General features: G+C 42.0%; 1 protein-coding gene across 5 annotated transcripts in view; it reads left to right on the plus strand.

Annotated features, from left to right (window-relative positions):
• The window catches only part of pde10a (phosphodiesterase 10A), a gene marked incomplete at its 5' end in the record, with an annotated part of 47084 nt that overhangs the window by 11788 nt on the left and 18824 nt on the right, over positions 1 to 16472 (plus strand). For 2 of the 5 annotated variants that reach the window (XM_079229276.1, XM_079229277.1), the window contains one exon: positions 14971 to 15102. In XM_079229276.1, the coding sequence (XP_079085402.1) occupies positions 14971 to 15102 (132 nt within the window). Of the gene's footprint in view, positions 1 to 5408; positions 5488 to 14970; positions 15103 to 16472 lie in introns of those variants that run through there. The other 3 variants (XM_079229279.1, XM_079229278.1, XM_079229275.1) reach the window with 3 other exon arrangements.

Raw genomic sequence — 16472 nt, forward strand, 5'->3', positions numbered from 1 at the left:
GTCATCAGGAGGATGTTTGCTAAAAACAGCCGAGAGGGGAGAACAGTTTAAGCATGGCTGCCGACCACTTCTCTCCTCAGTCAGCTGTTGATCCCCCAGCGGTCGACAGTAAAGCTGGGCTTTCACCGACAGCCATAGGAACCTTCTACGTGTGACACACATATTAAGACACACAAGATTTCAGCTTCTTTCATCATCACCTTTTATATTTCCATACATTTCTCTTTAACTGGTATGATTCACAGATGGAGATAGGATTTGGTGGCAGGATAATGTTGTCAGAGAAAAGACTGCTTTTCCAAATTGATACAGATCAAACCGGAGAGAACCCCGACGAACATTTTGTGGTTGCTTAGTTCATTTATTCCAACTGTCTCCAAACAAATGAAAATATAGTGTGATGCACGTTGAGCTGCAAAATCCATTTGTTGACCAGTATGTCTGCCTATGATCTATGCTCTTCTGTAAATACATGATTTTTACATTATCCCTAATGAAGCACAATCTACAAGGAACAGAAAAATGTACTCAAGTACAATACATTAATACAAATGTAATGTAATCTACGTCTGCTCAAGTACAGTCAGAGGGAAATATTGTACACTTTAATCGCAATCATTTAGTTATAAGTTACATGGAATTTAAACATAAACTTTATTTTAATACTTATATATTTAAATGAAATTTGGGATGAGCTTAGAAAATATGATGACTGTTATAGATGAAATTACCCAACAGTAAATTAGACCTGAAATGATTACACTGTCCGAACAGTGTTGGCGATTGGACTGTTGGTTGGAGAAAGCAATGTGCTTTTGTTGAGAAAATAAGGAAAGAAAATTAGCAAGGTATAAAATGCAGGCCTTATCTGAAAGTAAATAATGTATATCATGTAAACAGTCTGTCTAATACAAAATGGCCGTATTTGACAAAAGGTGAACGGGCTGTTACATCCTGTGTGTCCGCTCCTCTGCTGTGTGCAGAGTGCTGATATCAGTGTGTCCGTTGACAGAAACCAGCGCTGAGCCCTTTATAAATCAAAATAATTAGCTCAACTTGAAGCAACTGAAAAAGTAATAATGAGAGAGAAGTAATAATAACATGTTTGATATTTTACACACATTTGGATAATAACACAAACTTGTACGTAGGTAACAATGCAGGATTTTTAACTATTAATGTCAGAAGTAACATACTAAATTGTGATACTCTCAATGGAGAGACTATACAACTGAATGTCTTACTATTATTATCACGGCTGCACGGTGGTGTAGTGGTTCGATCCCCGATCCTTCTGAGTGGAGTTTGCATATTCTACCCGTGTCAGTGTGGGTTCTCTCCGGCTTCCTCCCACAGTCCATGCAGCTTAGGTCAATTGGAGGCTCTAAAATTGCCCATTGGTGTGACCATGAATGGTCTCTATATGTGCCCTGAGATAGACTGGCGACCTGTGCAGGGTGAACCCTGCCTTGACCCAAATAGGCTAAGCAGTTTGGATCACGGAATGGAAAAAAGTAATTGGATATATATATATATATATATATATATATATATATATATATATATATATATACGTATATATATATATACATATACATATATATATATATATATATATATATATATATATATATATATATATATATATTAATTAAAACCTTGAAATGTCAGGGTCACCTCCCCGTCAGAGATGCCTAGCAACAATGTGTCCCTAACAAAATGCGGTTTGCTATGTGTACTTAAAATAGTACAGGTGACAGCTCAAAATGTGCTGTTGCTGCATCTGTATCATTTTCTAAAATAAGACTTATGTGTCTTAAAACAGAATGCATGCCGGTTTTATGTGCAAGGGCAAAAATACAGCTGTAACTTTAGTGCAATTTGTATTTATATTTTATGCTAATTGGGCTAACTAAACATAGTGGAAATGTGATTTTGGTTTGACAGGTCACGCTGGTCAGTTCACACAGTTATGTAATAATAATTCAAACTTGACAGCAGTTGCTCTGCCGCTTCGGTGAGCAGTGGATCAGAAGGGTTCACCGCTGGGTCACAAACAGAGTTGTGATCTACCACATTTTTCTATAAGTTCTTCACTCGTATTTGTCCCAAATAAACTCATAAACGTCCAGTCGTTTACTTTGCTGGGAATTTTTTCAAACGGTTGTCTTAGATCTAAATTCCCGTGCATGAGCTACTTGAAGTGCAGGCAGGACGCACAGCGGTGAGGCCTGAGGGAGCTCAGAGCTCTCTGAGCTTCTTCAACTCAGAGCTTCTCATTTCCCTTTTTGTGTTATTTGACAACAATCTCCTTTATTTGTTGTCATTAGTTTCATGATCCAGAGTAAAATAACATTAATGTTAATAAAATAAAAGGGATGAAAAGGTATGTGAATTTTCAGGACAAAATCTAAAGGATGTGCATCTATCCTCAAATGTTGCATGGTAATGGTTCTATTTCACCTAAATAGCTGCATTTATTTGGCTTTCCCTTCACTTAACCTTCACTTAACGTAACCTTCACTTAAACTCCCGAATTCCTGGACATTAAAAAATATTATTCGGTTATTATTACAAACAAACAGATGCATGCTTTATTGTATTACTATTACACTTTAAATAATCAAAAAGGCAGCATCGTACATGTGAAATAAACTGGTGTGATACTGTAAGATGCATCCCTCATTTTAAGGGCTTTTCTCATCAGGCTGAAATTGGAGAGAACCCATGATGTTATACCTCTGAATGGACCAGCTGCTCGAGAGTGTAGGAATGCCAGTGATTGATAGCACGCATGCTGACGCAACCCTCTCCCTCCTGATATGATCAGTATATGCTGCGGCCGTGAGGGAGTCCGGCTCACTGTATGCTGTATCATGTTGCCGACTTAGAGCTGTTGATGTGCCGTGTGAGCACTGATAACACAAGCACTCACCTACAAAGGTTGCAGAGATAGGGGGCTCATTTCATTTGGAACTTGATGTGGGATCCTCACTTAAACTATTCACACATATTTGTATTTGTATTGATTTAATCAGGATATAAAGTGACATTTTTACATTTAATGTGATCTAAGATCTTTATGTATGCTGTAACTTGTGTGTAGTTTTGCAATTTATGGTACAAAATGAGTTCCCTAGCAGGACTGTTTTGCTCTGACTTTGTCCTGTAAATTAACTGTGTCTCTTTCCTATGTGGATATTATTAGCGGAAATATAGAGATCGGTGATGATGCATTGCTGGGTAGCTTTAAGGCAGAAAGTGTAGAGTTAACAGGAACTATGTGGCCTTAAAGACGTCAGAGACAGCTAGTGGTACAGGAAATCCTCTGACTAACACTTGCATCTGAAAAGAAAAAGAAACAAAACTTGCATTGGGGTAATTATACCATAATCATGCCATTTTCTAATCTTTACTTTGTATAATCTGAATCATTGTCCAGCATTCTTAAAATTGTGTATCTGTGTATTCAGTTTCTATTTTTTCTTCTCCATATTGTCTTCAGTCTGTGCAGAATGTATCATCTGGTTGACCTCAATTTGAGGTTAATTAGGTTATTTTTTATAGTTATCTTTATGAGATTGGATATTATTAGAATAGGATTATAACTGGAGTCCAAATATTTAGTTGCACTGCAGATGTGCAGTTTTTTTTCAGTAGAAGTTTCTGCACCTCTTTTGCTAAAGGAATGGACTACATTCATGTATTTCATTGTGCCAATTCGAGGCAATATTTACAATTGCAATCCATGTACATGTGCGATCGTGAAATAACTCAATTGAATACATTCCTTAAGTAAATACAATTATCTGCCAATATTTTAAGTCAGGAGCTGAAATTTCAACAGTGACCCAGAAATAGGCAAAAAGACAAATCTTATTTACTTGAGACAAATTAACTTTATGGGAAATCTGAAGATGGATAAAACACAAATTAGACCTTGGTAGGATCAGTGTTTAGAGTCTAAACTTTAGACTGCGCCTGCTTGCTTGCTCACTCTCACACATACACACATTGTTAGTAGTTTCTGTATACATGCGTTCCTTATGCTGTATCATAATGAAAGTGATTTCAAACGTTTCATAAATGTATTCATAGACATTGATATTCTTTCTAGAAAGATCGCTTTTTGTCTGCTAGAGGGACTGTTCTGAATGCATATCGAACACAAGCCATGCATACAATTTGGCGTGGAAGTACCCAATGATCTAACTCTGCAGATTTATCCCTGTTTTTAACTCTCTCTATCTGCGGAGGAGGTCAGGGGTCAGGGACAGAATTCAGTGCCTTGCTAAGTGGCACATCCGTACGACAGTAAGACGCTTAACCACTGGGCGGCACCTTTTTCAATCCTTGTATGCGAAGGTTGACGCTCCATTAATTCGTCCTGCTGTGCTGTAAATGTGGAGGCAGCGTCTCCTCCTTGACCACTGAGCTGTGGCTCAGGAAACAGCGCGTCTCTGGAGAGCACCGGGGTTACATGACTCGGCCCCTTTACGCAGCCACGTTCAGGGACGGGAACAGCAGTTCAGCTGCGTCAATTCTGCGCTTCTCACCGGAAACGAGGACGATTTGCCCTTCAAAATAACCGTGAGGTGTGTCGAAAAAAGATGAATGAATGAATGAATGTAATCTCTTTGAACATCAGTGTTTTTTCGGCGATGACACACATTTATAAGCGCTCTGTCATGGTATTTGTGAATGTTTACAGGAAGCAAAACATATTAAATCAATGTATTTAAAGGCCAATGTAGCCATAGGCATCAACACTGCACGGTTACAGGAAATCCCTGAAAATGAATGCTTGACCTACTTAAATTATTGAAAAAAAATGTAATTACGTGCATTGCAGTATTCCTGGCTTACAGGACACCATACACCCTCATCGTGCAGTGGTTTGGGCTTTTACTTTGAAAACTAAAGCGGAAGCCGTGCGAGATAACTGTGGTTGACTTGACACTGGCGCGCTCCCGTCTTTCCCTCTCTCCTCGTGTGTGTGTGTGTGCGCGCGCGTGCGTGTGTGTGTGTGTGTGTGTGTGTGTGTGTGTGTGTGTGTGTGTGTGTGTGTGTGTGTGTGTGTGTGTTACTCCCGTCCCTCCGTGTCTATGCGTTGTCGTCTCCGCTCCCCCAGTCTGCTGCTGCACATCCACAGCGGAGCCACCACGCCGAGGAGGCGGGCCGACTGTAGCTACACCTCGGCCAGCGGTGCTGGGTCATAGCGCTGGTGGAGGGGGGGTGGGGGGGGGCAGCACACTGCTCTTCTTGCCCTTCCAAAACCGTGCACAGCCTGAAGCATTGAGGACACACCATCAGACCAACGCGTACTGGAATAGTTTTGCTTTTTGCCGAGACGCACCAAGTTGCAGCTGCAGAGGCGCACTTTTCTCCGTGGCTCCTCTCTCCTCCTGCGCTCTCAATCCGACATGGAAGATGGTCCGTCTTCAACAAGCTGTTTCAGAAGGTTAACGGACTGCTTCCTGGGTGCAAGTATGTGCTTTTTGACTAAACACTGTTAAAGAGTGAAACTAAATCCAAACTGAAATTTACGCGGAATATAAAAAAAAGCTTTGATTGTCAGGAACGGCTGTTCGTTATTTGCCCATGTGTCTCACCCAACTTTATGAATGACAGATTGGTAGCTGGTTTAGATGGGTGGGGACTTGAGTTGAGGGGGACCGGACAGGACAAAGTAGCGTGTGTCTAAAGTAGCGTGTGTCTCTTCAGTCCCTTTTCATACAAAAAGAGCGGGTTTATGCATCCCATCTCGGATGTGATCTGTCCGGTCCACCAGGAGGAGGACAGTCCGCGGAGCTGCAATCAGACATGGCATCAAAAAGCGAAGCGAAGTGGAGTGAGGACAGACAGTGGAAATGTTGTTTAGCCAGCTCCATAAGTCAAATTAAATAAACAAAATGATTCCTGCTGGGATATGAGTTTAAGGATATGGTTCAGGATTCATGTTCTTACATAAATGACTTAGCTTTTACAACTATATTAACACATTTATTATCTATTGTAATACTAGGAGTTGTATATTCATACAACATTCAGCTGTGATACATTTTTGTCCGACTCAAATTCATTATGGCTTTGGCGTCAGCTATTTCGCTTTTTTTTTAAAAGCTATTTTCGTATTGTCAGAGGCTGCTACACTCCGTAATTTCACAATATTTAAATAATAGAATGTATTGGGAAATGGTTGCCAAAATAAGAAATAATATGCAAAAGGTGTAGTGAATGTATTTGTATGTGAATGTATTTTTCTCAGTAAATATTGGCCTATAATATATTGTCCCACTCGGTGGTACATTTTATTTTACTGTGGGAAGTTCTACTTTGGGAGGCATTGTAATTTATAATTTCTGTGATTGTAACTTACTCTGTCTGTGTGCCACATGAATAGCACTGTTAGTGGTTCCATTTGTATAAGTGGCACCTCGAGTGACCTTTAGTGGCAACCCTGTAATAGCCAGTTAGCAGTGTGGGTCCTGGGGATACTGAGTGATGCCAAAATACACACATAGCAGTCAACTGCAGTCATGGAATGTATTATTGAGGTACAGTTTGTAGGTATCCCGCCCTCATACTGACCAAAAAAGGACACGAATTTGAGATTACACAAAGCTTCCACACTTTTTGAATTAACTAAACAACTGTAGCTGCAGCTGACTAAATATTCAAATTGCAAATGTGTCTAAAAAAACGATTATCTTATTTTATATTCAATTGTCTTGCACTATTTTCTAGCACTCTAAACAAGTCTTTCACAATATACATTGACCCGAGAAAAAGTTAATCATTTACTGCCTGCTTACACTTTTGTTGTAATTTGCATTATATGAGTGTCATCACTCACATTTATGCTGTAATGTTATAGCATACGGCTGTCAATTAATCTAGAATAAATGTAGGATTAATTTACACACTCTTTGCCTTCTCATTGCACGCTTCCCTGTGATCGGTTTGGGATCAGGGAATACGTTGATTATTTTTGACTGTCACAGAAACACATGAGCAGATATATTTTGTTTTTATATATTTATATAAAAAAAGTTTTGTTTTATTTTCCGGCAACTGCTGGCCTGTTTATCTCATTGTGGGTCCTTTCTGAAATGAGACTGCTTAAAGACAACATGTTGGCTCATTCACATTCTGGCTGCTCATGTGATTCTAAGCAGTGAGATATCCTGTGATATTATAAATAGCTGTTTGTAGCCTCAAGTTGCTGGAAAATATACACGGGTGTGCATGCTTTTGTGCATTGTTTGTGGATAGTTGTGTGGTCAGATTCAGAGGTCAGGCTGGGTCAGCCCTATTGTGATCTCTCAGGCATTTTCAAACCCAATTGGTTGTCAACGAATTGCTTAACTTCGTGAAGAAGGCTGTGTTGTCAGACAGGAAGTGCTCACGCTGGACATTTCCTGCCCCACCGCGTGCCTTCTCTCACAGTGAGGATTCCTCTCAGCATAGCCACTGAATAAATAAATACATATAGTGCTTGATGCAAATAAATATGAAAACGAATGCATGATTGTAATTTGAATGGCTAAATAATTCCAGATCGGGCTGAGCACATGCCAAATAGTCTCTTTGTGATTTGTCTTCAGTGTTTAAAGTCTCAGGAAATTCAAGCCAAAGAAAATGAGCTTGTAATGCAGTTTGAACCCTTTTTTTTTTACGTCAAGATCTGCGCAGGACTGGATCAGTTCCAGATCACAGTGCACGAGCTGAGCATTGAGACAGATGACATTCTCCTCAAGGCGTCCATTGACCCATCGTCAGCTTGCCGTGGGTTGCTATCTAAGGGGATGGGAAAAGGCCACATGCGTGTAGATTTCTTTACAACTTGTCCTTGTGTCAAGGCTCATAAAAGAACGGGGCGCTGGAGAAGACACACAGACCTGTGGTTCTCATTACCGGGTCCCCTTTAGCCCCTCTGCAGAGCGGCTGCAGAGTTCAGCATCAGTCCAGATGTTCAGCGGGGAACATGACCCCTGGTCACTGATGTGGCTCAGCAGTTGGGGGGGCAGATGCAGCGCTACATCGAACCACCGGTTTGAGTGAGATGTAAACTCCGAAGCAGCAACTGCAGCTTTAGTGTTAAGGCCCGCTGTCGTGGCTGCGTGATCTACCGCCTCTGGCTGTCTTTCAGGGAATACACAAGGAACTTTTGAGTTAATAACGCGAGTTGAAGGTGAAGGTTGACCTGCTATGTGTCTATAACTGCAGCTGGAGTGTTGCTGCTTGCCTGTGACCACACTATTAGGCTTTGGATCAAGGGACCTGCCTTATCTACATCTCAGTTTGCCATTTATTGCCCTTACCCTTTACATCTAATGACCTGTACCATGGAAGTGGAAATAATGCAAATTACATTTCCATGGAAATCTCCACCTCTCTGTTTCTCTTGAGTGTTAGGTGTGCATATTTGTGCAGCAATGTTTGTTTTCACCATGTGGGTGTGTGTCTCTGGAAGTGATCGGACTGCAGTTAGAGTCCAGGGGGAAACAACGTTTTCCTAATTTGACACCTTTTCACCGGCTGACTATTGATTGAGCCGCACCAGTCACCTCACCCTGGGCTGCTGTGGAATGTAGGGTGTGTGTGTGTGTTCACCTGCATTTGCACACACACACACACACACACACACACACACACACACACACATACCCAGGTTCACATGCACAGGCTCAATGAATAAATGAGTATAGCAGTGAGAGAGGAATCAAAGCGTTTTCATCTTCAGTCTTTTTTCCTCTTTGCCGCTCACTGAATGTGCGTGTTGGCCGCTGTGCTCCAGCCCGCACAGAGATAAGAACCACATGCTCTTCCCACCTCCTGGCAAGGGAGTCCCAGGCGGACCTGCTGACGCACGCACTCCCCCTCCCCCTCCTCCCCTTTCCTGCCTCAGCCTCATGTCAGGAAAGTGAAAAGTAGTACCTTGGCAGCTTGCCCTTGACTCTCTGCCAGAAGGAGTGCGCTTCAAGAAAAGTGGTCTTTTCCCTTTTTCTCTCATGTGCATTTTGCATCTATGTGTTGCAGAGGAGTAACATCTTGCTCACTAAGCATCAGCACCGCCGGGGTCGGCCTCTGCTGTTGACATTGCCGCCTGACATCGTTTGACAGGACCGCTGAAGACACACGTTCACTTCTATTCAGGCACTGCCACACAGAGGGCCAACTGCTTCATGGGAAATAGAGATGAGTGATGGAGATCGGCTGGAGCTGGCCATTGTTTTTAGGAGCTGTTATAATGTTCCTTTATCTGCATATGTGAGTTTATTCTTTCAATTAAACAAGCAGTCCCTCCAGGATTTGCAAATAAAGAAAGGGATGTAAATGGATATATTTGCCCCAAAAATGCTACCGTTCAAAAGTTTGGGGTCACTTAGAAATGTCCTTATTTTTCAAAGAAAAGCATTGTTTTTTTCAATGAAGATAACATTAAATGAATCAGAAATACACTATACATTGTTATTGTGGTAAATGACTATTCTAGGTGGAAACATCTGGTTTTTAATGAAATATCTACATAGGTGTATAGAGGCCCATTTACAGCAACTATCACTCCAGTGTTCTAATGGTACATTGTGTTTGCTAATCGCATAGAAGACTAATGGATGATTATAAAATCCTTGAATACCCTTGAAAACCCTTGTGCAATTATGTTAGCACAGCTTAAAACAGTTATGCTGCTAGTTATGAAGCTATACAACTGGCCTTCCTTTGAGCTAGTTGAGTATCTGGAGCATCACATTTGTGGGTTTGATTATACTCTCAAAATGGCCAGAAAAAGAGAACTTTCATGTGAAACTTGCCAGTCTGTTCTTGTTCTTAGAAATGAAGGCTATTCCATGTGAGAAATTGCGAAGAAACTGAACATTTTGGTCTGGGTGACCCCAAACTTTTACACAGTAGTGTATATCCATTTAGTATATCCCTTTTCTACATACAATACTGGTAACCTAAATAACTCAGGTCAAGATAAGTTACACCTCACTCTCAACTACAGTTGCACTTTCCTTTTAACAGCCTCAATTGTCTGTTAGCGTAGAAGCCTTGTTAAACGGCCCTTACCCCCAATGTGCATATTGCATCCACCAACCTTCACCTGCCATGTCTGACTTGAAAGTGAGCCCTCTCTACCCTCACACCTCAAACTAACCATTTTATTTTGAAAATGCTATTTCCGCCAGAGGATCATGCTATCGGTTGCGTGTGTGCAATGCGTGCGACCATGAGTGAGTGTGCACCTCTGTGTCTGTCCACGGCCAATTTGGCATTCTACTGCAGTAAACTGTACAATATGTTTGGTTACCAGTTATGATTGCATGTTAAAGAACCTCAAAACACATTTTAGTGCCTGCTTCCTACTGACGTAGACTACCTGTTGACTGCTCTCTCCTTACTCTTGCTCGGTAGAGGCTGCTAGTGATAACACAGCTTAGTGCTGTCGATCTGCTTCTCTGCACTCAGAGGGAGTGAATAACAGTTTGCAGTGTGTTTGGCGAACAGTGAACAAACTGCCGGTAGAAACACTACTGCAGAAGTATCAGCCCCTGCTTTGTGGTTCGCTTGTATTGTTTTCTCCAGTGTGTTTGGCTAACCGCTAACAGCTAACATAACTACCTGTTCACTGCGTTTCCTCTCTGCAATTCAGCCGCTGTTCAGCGTTGGTGAGTTTCATTTTGTTTTTGGCAAGACTGTATGACGTGTCTCACATGAAGACTTCGAGGAGATTGGCTGCATACATTTTGAGTTTGAATGAAGTGTGTTTTACGACTTGGGCCTTACCGCGTATTGGTGTCTAGACCTGCAGTGAGCCAATTGTGGGTTGTATTCATTCAATCACACAACACAGCAGTGGTCTTTGCAGACACACCTGGCGGAGATCTGCACTTTCTGCAGCGTTCTAGTTTGGAAAGAGTTTTGTCTGTTTGGAGACAAAAGTGTTGATCATCCATCATCATAACTTCAAAGAGTAACTAATGAACTGATGAACCTAAATTACAGTGAAATCTTAATGGGATTTACAAAGGATACCGTGTGATGTATGGATGAGTTTTTTCTCATCACAGAAATATCTCATATCAGAAATTCTGATATAAAGGTAGAAACCAAAAAAGAGAAAGAGGTAGTTAATCAGCAGGTGAAGGCGTCCTATAAAGAGATGTAGCGTCATAAATACTCAGGGGCTTTCTTTCTCGTGTGTCATTGATGCATGTTCACCTGTTCTTTCAGGACTTTTTGTGACTCAAATAAGATCTCACCATAACTGACTCAGCATGAGGTTTCAAAGCTGATGCTCATCTCAATACTTTAAAGGTTCCTATACTAATAAAGCATGAAATAATATGTATTGAAACCAGACCACATTGATTCCACAATCTGGTACCACGCACAATAAGGGTGCCCAGCCCAGGCTGTCTGTAACAAGGATGTGGGAGCGCAGAGACCCAGACAGACTGAGACTGGTTTGGCCTTCCCTTCCCAGTCCCAGGGTGTGGTGTGCTGCAGTCAAGATAAGTGTTATGCAACAATACCTCACTGAACATGAACTCAGGCTTCAGTTCTTACGCAGGAAGTCCAAGTCTGAGTCAGGCACCAAAATCTCTGCTAACTGGGCTTCAGCTGCTCGCAAACATGCTGCACAACAAGCTGCTTCCCGCCTGTATTTCTGTCTGAATGAGCGCCTTCATTTAGACTCAAACTCATTTAGGTGGGAAGTACGTAAGCACTGTATTTAAGAACCTCTACTTTACATAAATGTTTCTATTTTATGCCATACATCTATCCCACTAGATTTCAGAGGGAAACAATATACCGTTTCTCTACTGTATATATATGACAGCAAATACAGACTGTATATTAAAAAGAAACAAACGTTTGTAAAAGACTAAACCAGTAGTCCCATCCCGTTTGGCATGTGTCAGATGGTTTCATTTACATAATAGTTTAAGGCCCAATATTTTATTTCACAAAAACGATTTGTAAAAAGTCCAAATTATAAATAAAATTGTGTAAAACCAGCCAACTTTGTCCCCTACCCTATCAAGAACCTTGCAACCACAGAGATTTATTGTGTGACCACTTTGCACATCCTACAGTATAGAGACATGTAGATGTGATGTCATGGGAAGAAGGCTTGGGATGATGAAGATTTGGACTTATTTAATTTGTTCATTTTGATTTGTTAATGTTTGACGTGTCAGACATTGCTTTATTTTGTCTTGATGACGCCATTGTCTTCAGCAGCGTTGGCCCCAGTGGGAAGGAAATTTTACTGAGGTAAAAGAAGCAAAAAATTTGGGCCAAACCAGTCACCAAGCGTTTGCTTCTACCACAGCCGTCTCTCCCTCCTGATGGAGAGAGCACATGTGGTTCCCAGTGGGGTTAACCATTCTGGACCACAGCATATGGGACAGATCTGGCTGCACCTTTGCTTCGCCATCGTAGTCACAAGCCCAGGACACTGACGCATATCCCACAGCTCTGAGTGTCACTGCGGTCACATTAGGTTGAGCTGCGGCTCGATAGACTTAAGAAGAAATCAGAAGGAAAGTCTGTAAGGTCGACCGAAATTATCAAGAATGTTCAGACAAAAAGTGCCATCATTTCGTCAGCGCTCTTACATTTGCTTGAGAGGAAGTCGACCGTTGAAGGCTTTCCTGTCATGTGCACGAGCTTCCGTTAATGCATCATGATACTGTGTTACATTGACTCATCATAACATAGTTTAATAGGATATGTCTGGTGATAGTCTATATTTTGCTTACAAGTACAGTAAAAAGACCAAAACCAACCAACGTTTTGGCTTCTTTGGTTGTTTTTGGATTGATGTCTTCAAGGGACAAATGGGCTTGGAGGTGACAGTCGGAGAATACTGGGAGGCAAACTAACACATTGTTGGTTTGAGTCATTTTACAGAATGTTGACAATAACAAAAATAATGAATATGGCCAGCCTCATCCATTACGTAATTATAAGCCTTATAGTGGTTAGTTTTTACAAACTCCTGATGTTAGTAAAAACAAAAATGTGGTCACACTTTCAATCCATATTCTTGTACTTTTCAAAAGTGCATCAGCCAAAGCAAAAGGGGTTGAGTTGGGGGTCAGAAATGAACAGTGGCTGTTCTAGAGGGCCATGATTTGCTCTTTCTTTGGTGCCAGCTGGTAATTTTAAGCACAGGGATGTACCCAGAACACCATTTTAGCAACCATTTATATGCCCACAGTAAAATTCTAAGCACTGTCATTTGTTTTTGCCCTATGGAAATAGGACATTTGACTATTTCTATTCATGTGCACACATATGATAGCTAAATAATTTTCGACACAAAACCTGTATTCATAAAGTGATACAGCCTCCCTGTGTTTTTTTTTTTTTTTTTTTGTAATGTCACTAATCACAGTGCCTTCTTTGTTTCAAATAGGACAAAGTTGTGAGGGTATTTTGCAGCGCTTCCATTTTACTCCTCTCTGTGTGTCTTTCTGTCCCTTGCAGCTCCACCCACCCCCCCTTAACTTTCTCTGATTTATTAAGCCATATTCTGCCGATGTGCGTCAGAGCTGGCCAGGAGTCTCGTGAGGCGCTCCGTTCCTGAAGATCTGTGTCTCGTGTCTGGACAGCGTCAGACCGCAGCGTCCTCCACCCCTCAAACTTACCCCCACCTCTGTTTGCCTTATTTGCTGCTACCACAAGCCTGCTCAACCTATACACACCCACACACACACACACACACACACACACACACACACACACGGCGAATAGATCAAAGGTCGCAGGTGGCTGCTCAGACTGTTTACCAGAATAAGAAAACATTTTATTTATTCAAATGAATTGCTTTTCCTTAAGTGCAAGTTTTAAAACACTTTGTAAAGACATACAATAGTTACCTGTAGCTGAAGTGGATGCCTCTAACTCTGAATGCATCTGGTTTTATGTTGCATCTGGCACAACAGTCAGGTCTGCAGACATTAATTACCCTGATATCATCCAGGATTTTAGACAAACACACACCACTTTGTAATATTTTCATGCTGTGTGTATGTATGTTTGTGCGTCTGACTGCAGAATATCTGCCTTCCAGCTGTGTGTCCTCCTGTGCTTTACACTTGAAAGGAGGCGGCACAGATAACCAGACATTTTGTGAGAAAACGAAACAAAAACAACGACCTGTGATGCCTGAATACAATGGCCTGCTTTCTACCCTTATCTGCTAACGGATTTAATAATTACTGTGTGCCATACCATAAAATTAAAATGTAGCCCGGTCGTGGGATTTGCTTTTCTGTACCAGGAATTATTATATTCGGTTGCATTTCATGTCAGCATTGAGTTTGCGGTCTCATGATGTGATGACGTCTCACGGCTGAATTTAGACAGAAGTCTTCGTTTTAGAAGCACACCCCATTTGCGTGAGTGACCTTAACATTATGGTTTCCCAGTGCATCACGACGGCCACTCAGACGCCAGCGGGTGTATTAAAAACAACTTTCCCTCAACGATGGTCTGGCAAATGTTTTTTTGACAACAAAGACAGTAAACAGCAGCACTTAGCGAGCTCTCAAGAACCTAATTGCCTATTAAGCACAATTGAGTCCTCCTTTATCCTGCTGCCTCTGTTGGGGGCTTCTGTCCCTGGAGACACAGCTTTACAGTAAACATAAGCCAGCTAGCCCAGCTATCTGACAGCTTTAGCTAGAATAGGCGCTGCTGCTGCCGCTCTCACCTCACAGCAAAGAGAAAGAGATGACCTTCGGCGGTTTCTAGTCTGTGCCTTTTGTTTGGGGGGATGTCTGGAACACTGTGGGCCTTTGGCAGCGTGTCATATGACGTTTCTATACTCTTATATCTTATGTTTCTCTCCTCCATGCTTTTCTAGCATTTTTTTATTTTTACACTTTGATTAATCATGAATAAAGCTGTGCTTAAGCTGAAATAAGTTTTTATTTCTGTGCTTTTCAGGCTTGACAGATGAGAAAGTGAAGGCCTACCTCTCGCTTCACCCGCAGATGCTGGATGACTTTGTGTTGGAGAGCGTGAGCGCAGAGACGTTGGACAGATGGCTGAAGAGGAAGACCAGCAGCAGGCCTGCAGGCAAACCCCCACCCCACACACACACACACACACACACACACACACACACACACACACACGCACAGAGAGGGGGCAAACATGGAAACACACACTCGCTGCAGCTCTGGATCACTGTGACATAATGATTGGATCAGCGGATTCCAGGATATTGACGCAGAGTTGTAATTTCTGTGATATTTTGTTTCGGTTAAATGCCTTAATACGTTTTAGCTCCATAATGTCACGAGTTCCCGACTAGTCAACTATAAAGACAGGCTCAAGTCATTTGCTTTTATTTTATCGCTGAAACCTTTCTTCTTAAAGACCCAGGAATAACCATCATGTGCCTCAGCGGGTTGTATTTATTATCCCGGCCATATGCAGTACAAATCACTCATCCTCACATGTGTGTCCTTTAATCATCAGTGTGTGTGATAGACAGAAGAAAGGCAGAGGGAAGCGGGCCTGTCGGGTGTTTACGGGTCATTAGATGTGTTTGAGCGGGCCGAGTTAAGTCTGTTCCGTGCGCTCCACACACACACACAGTGGACCGTTTCTCAGACCATCCGCATCCATCAAGGGCCCACAGGGCTGGCACTCCGCCCAGTCGAGCTGCTGACGTCAGAGGCGACCTCCAGAGACATGCAGCCGGCTGAAGGGGGCCCAGGGGAGGGGTGGGGATGATGGTGGTGGTGAGGAGGGGGGGGTGTTGCGCTGGCTCAGGGTGTGTGTGTTGAAGTGAAGCGGGAAGCTGGCGGACGACGGATTTTGTCACATTTTGGAGCTGTTTATTGCATGATGTGTACAGGCGGTTGCGTTCATTTCTGTCATGCAGGGACATTGATTTCTCAAGTCTGAGCCTGCATTTTAAACAGTTTCCTGTGTGTGTGTGTGTGTGTGTGTGTGTGTGTGTGTGTGTGTGTGTGTGTGTGTGTGTGTGTGTGTGTGTGTGTTCAGGTTGACAAGTACGAAATGGAGGCCCTCATGTTAATCATTCTTGCCGGCGCCAATAGGAACTCATTTCACCCATGTAGTTCAGGTCAAAGCAGGTGAAGCCCATGCAAGGAAAAACTTTTGATTCACAAAACCTCACCACAGCGCAGACATGCAAAAGACTTCTAAAGAGGCTAATGTCTCTGTGTTTTTCAGCAGTTTTCAGTAATGATATGAGTCTTCAAACTAAATTCCCTCAATGCAAAGGTCAAATTTAGCTCTTAATTGCCCTTAAATTAACAATTTAAAAAAAGCATGTGAGCATGTTTACGACAAGTTACATATATTTAGAAAGACAGCATTGGTGGAGTAAGCAATGTTTGTATCCGTGAGGTGTTGAGGGCCTGCTGAGTTGGTCTTAAGTTGTTTGAATACTTTGGCATACTACAAAATGCAGT

Source organism: Taurulus bubalis, assembly GCF_910589615.1.
Source record: "Taurulus bubalis genome assembly, chromosome: 14".
Lineage (NCBI taxonomy): Eukaryota > Metazoa > Chordata > Actinopteri > Perciformes > Cottidae > Taurulus > Taurulus bubalis.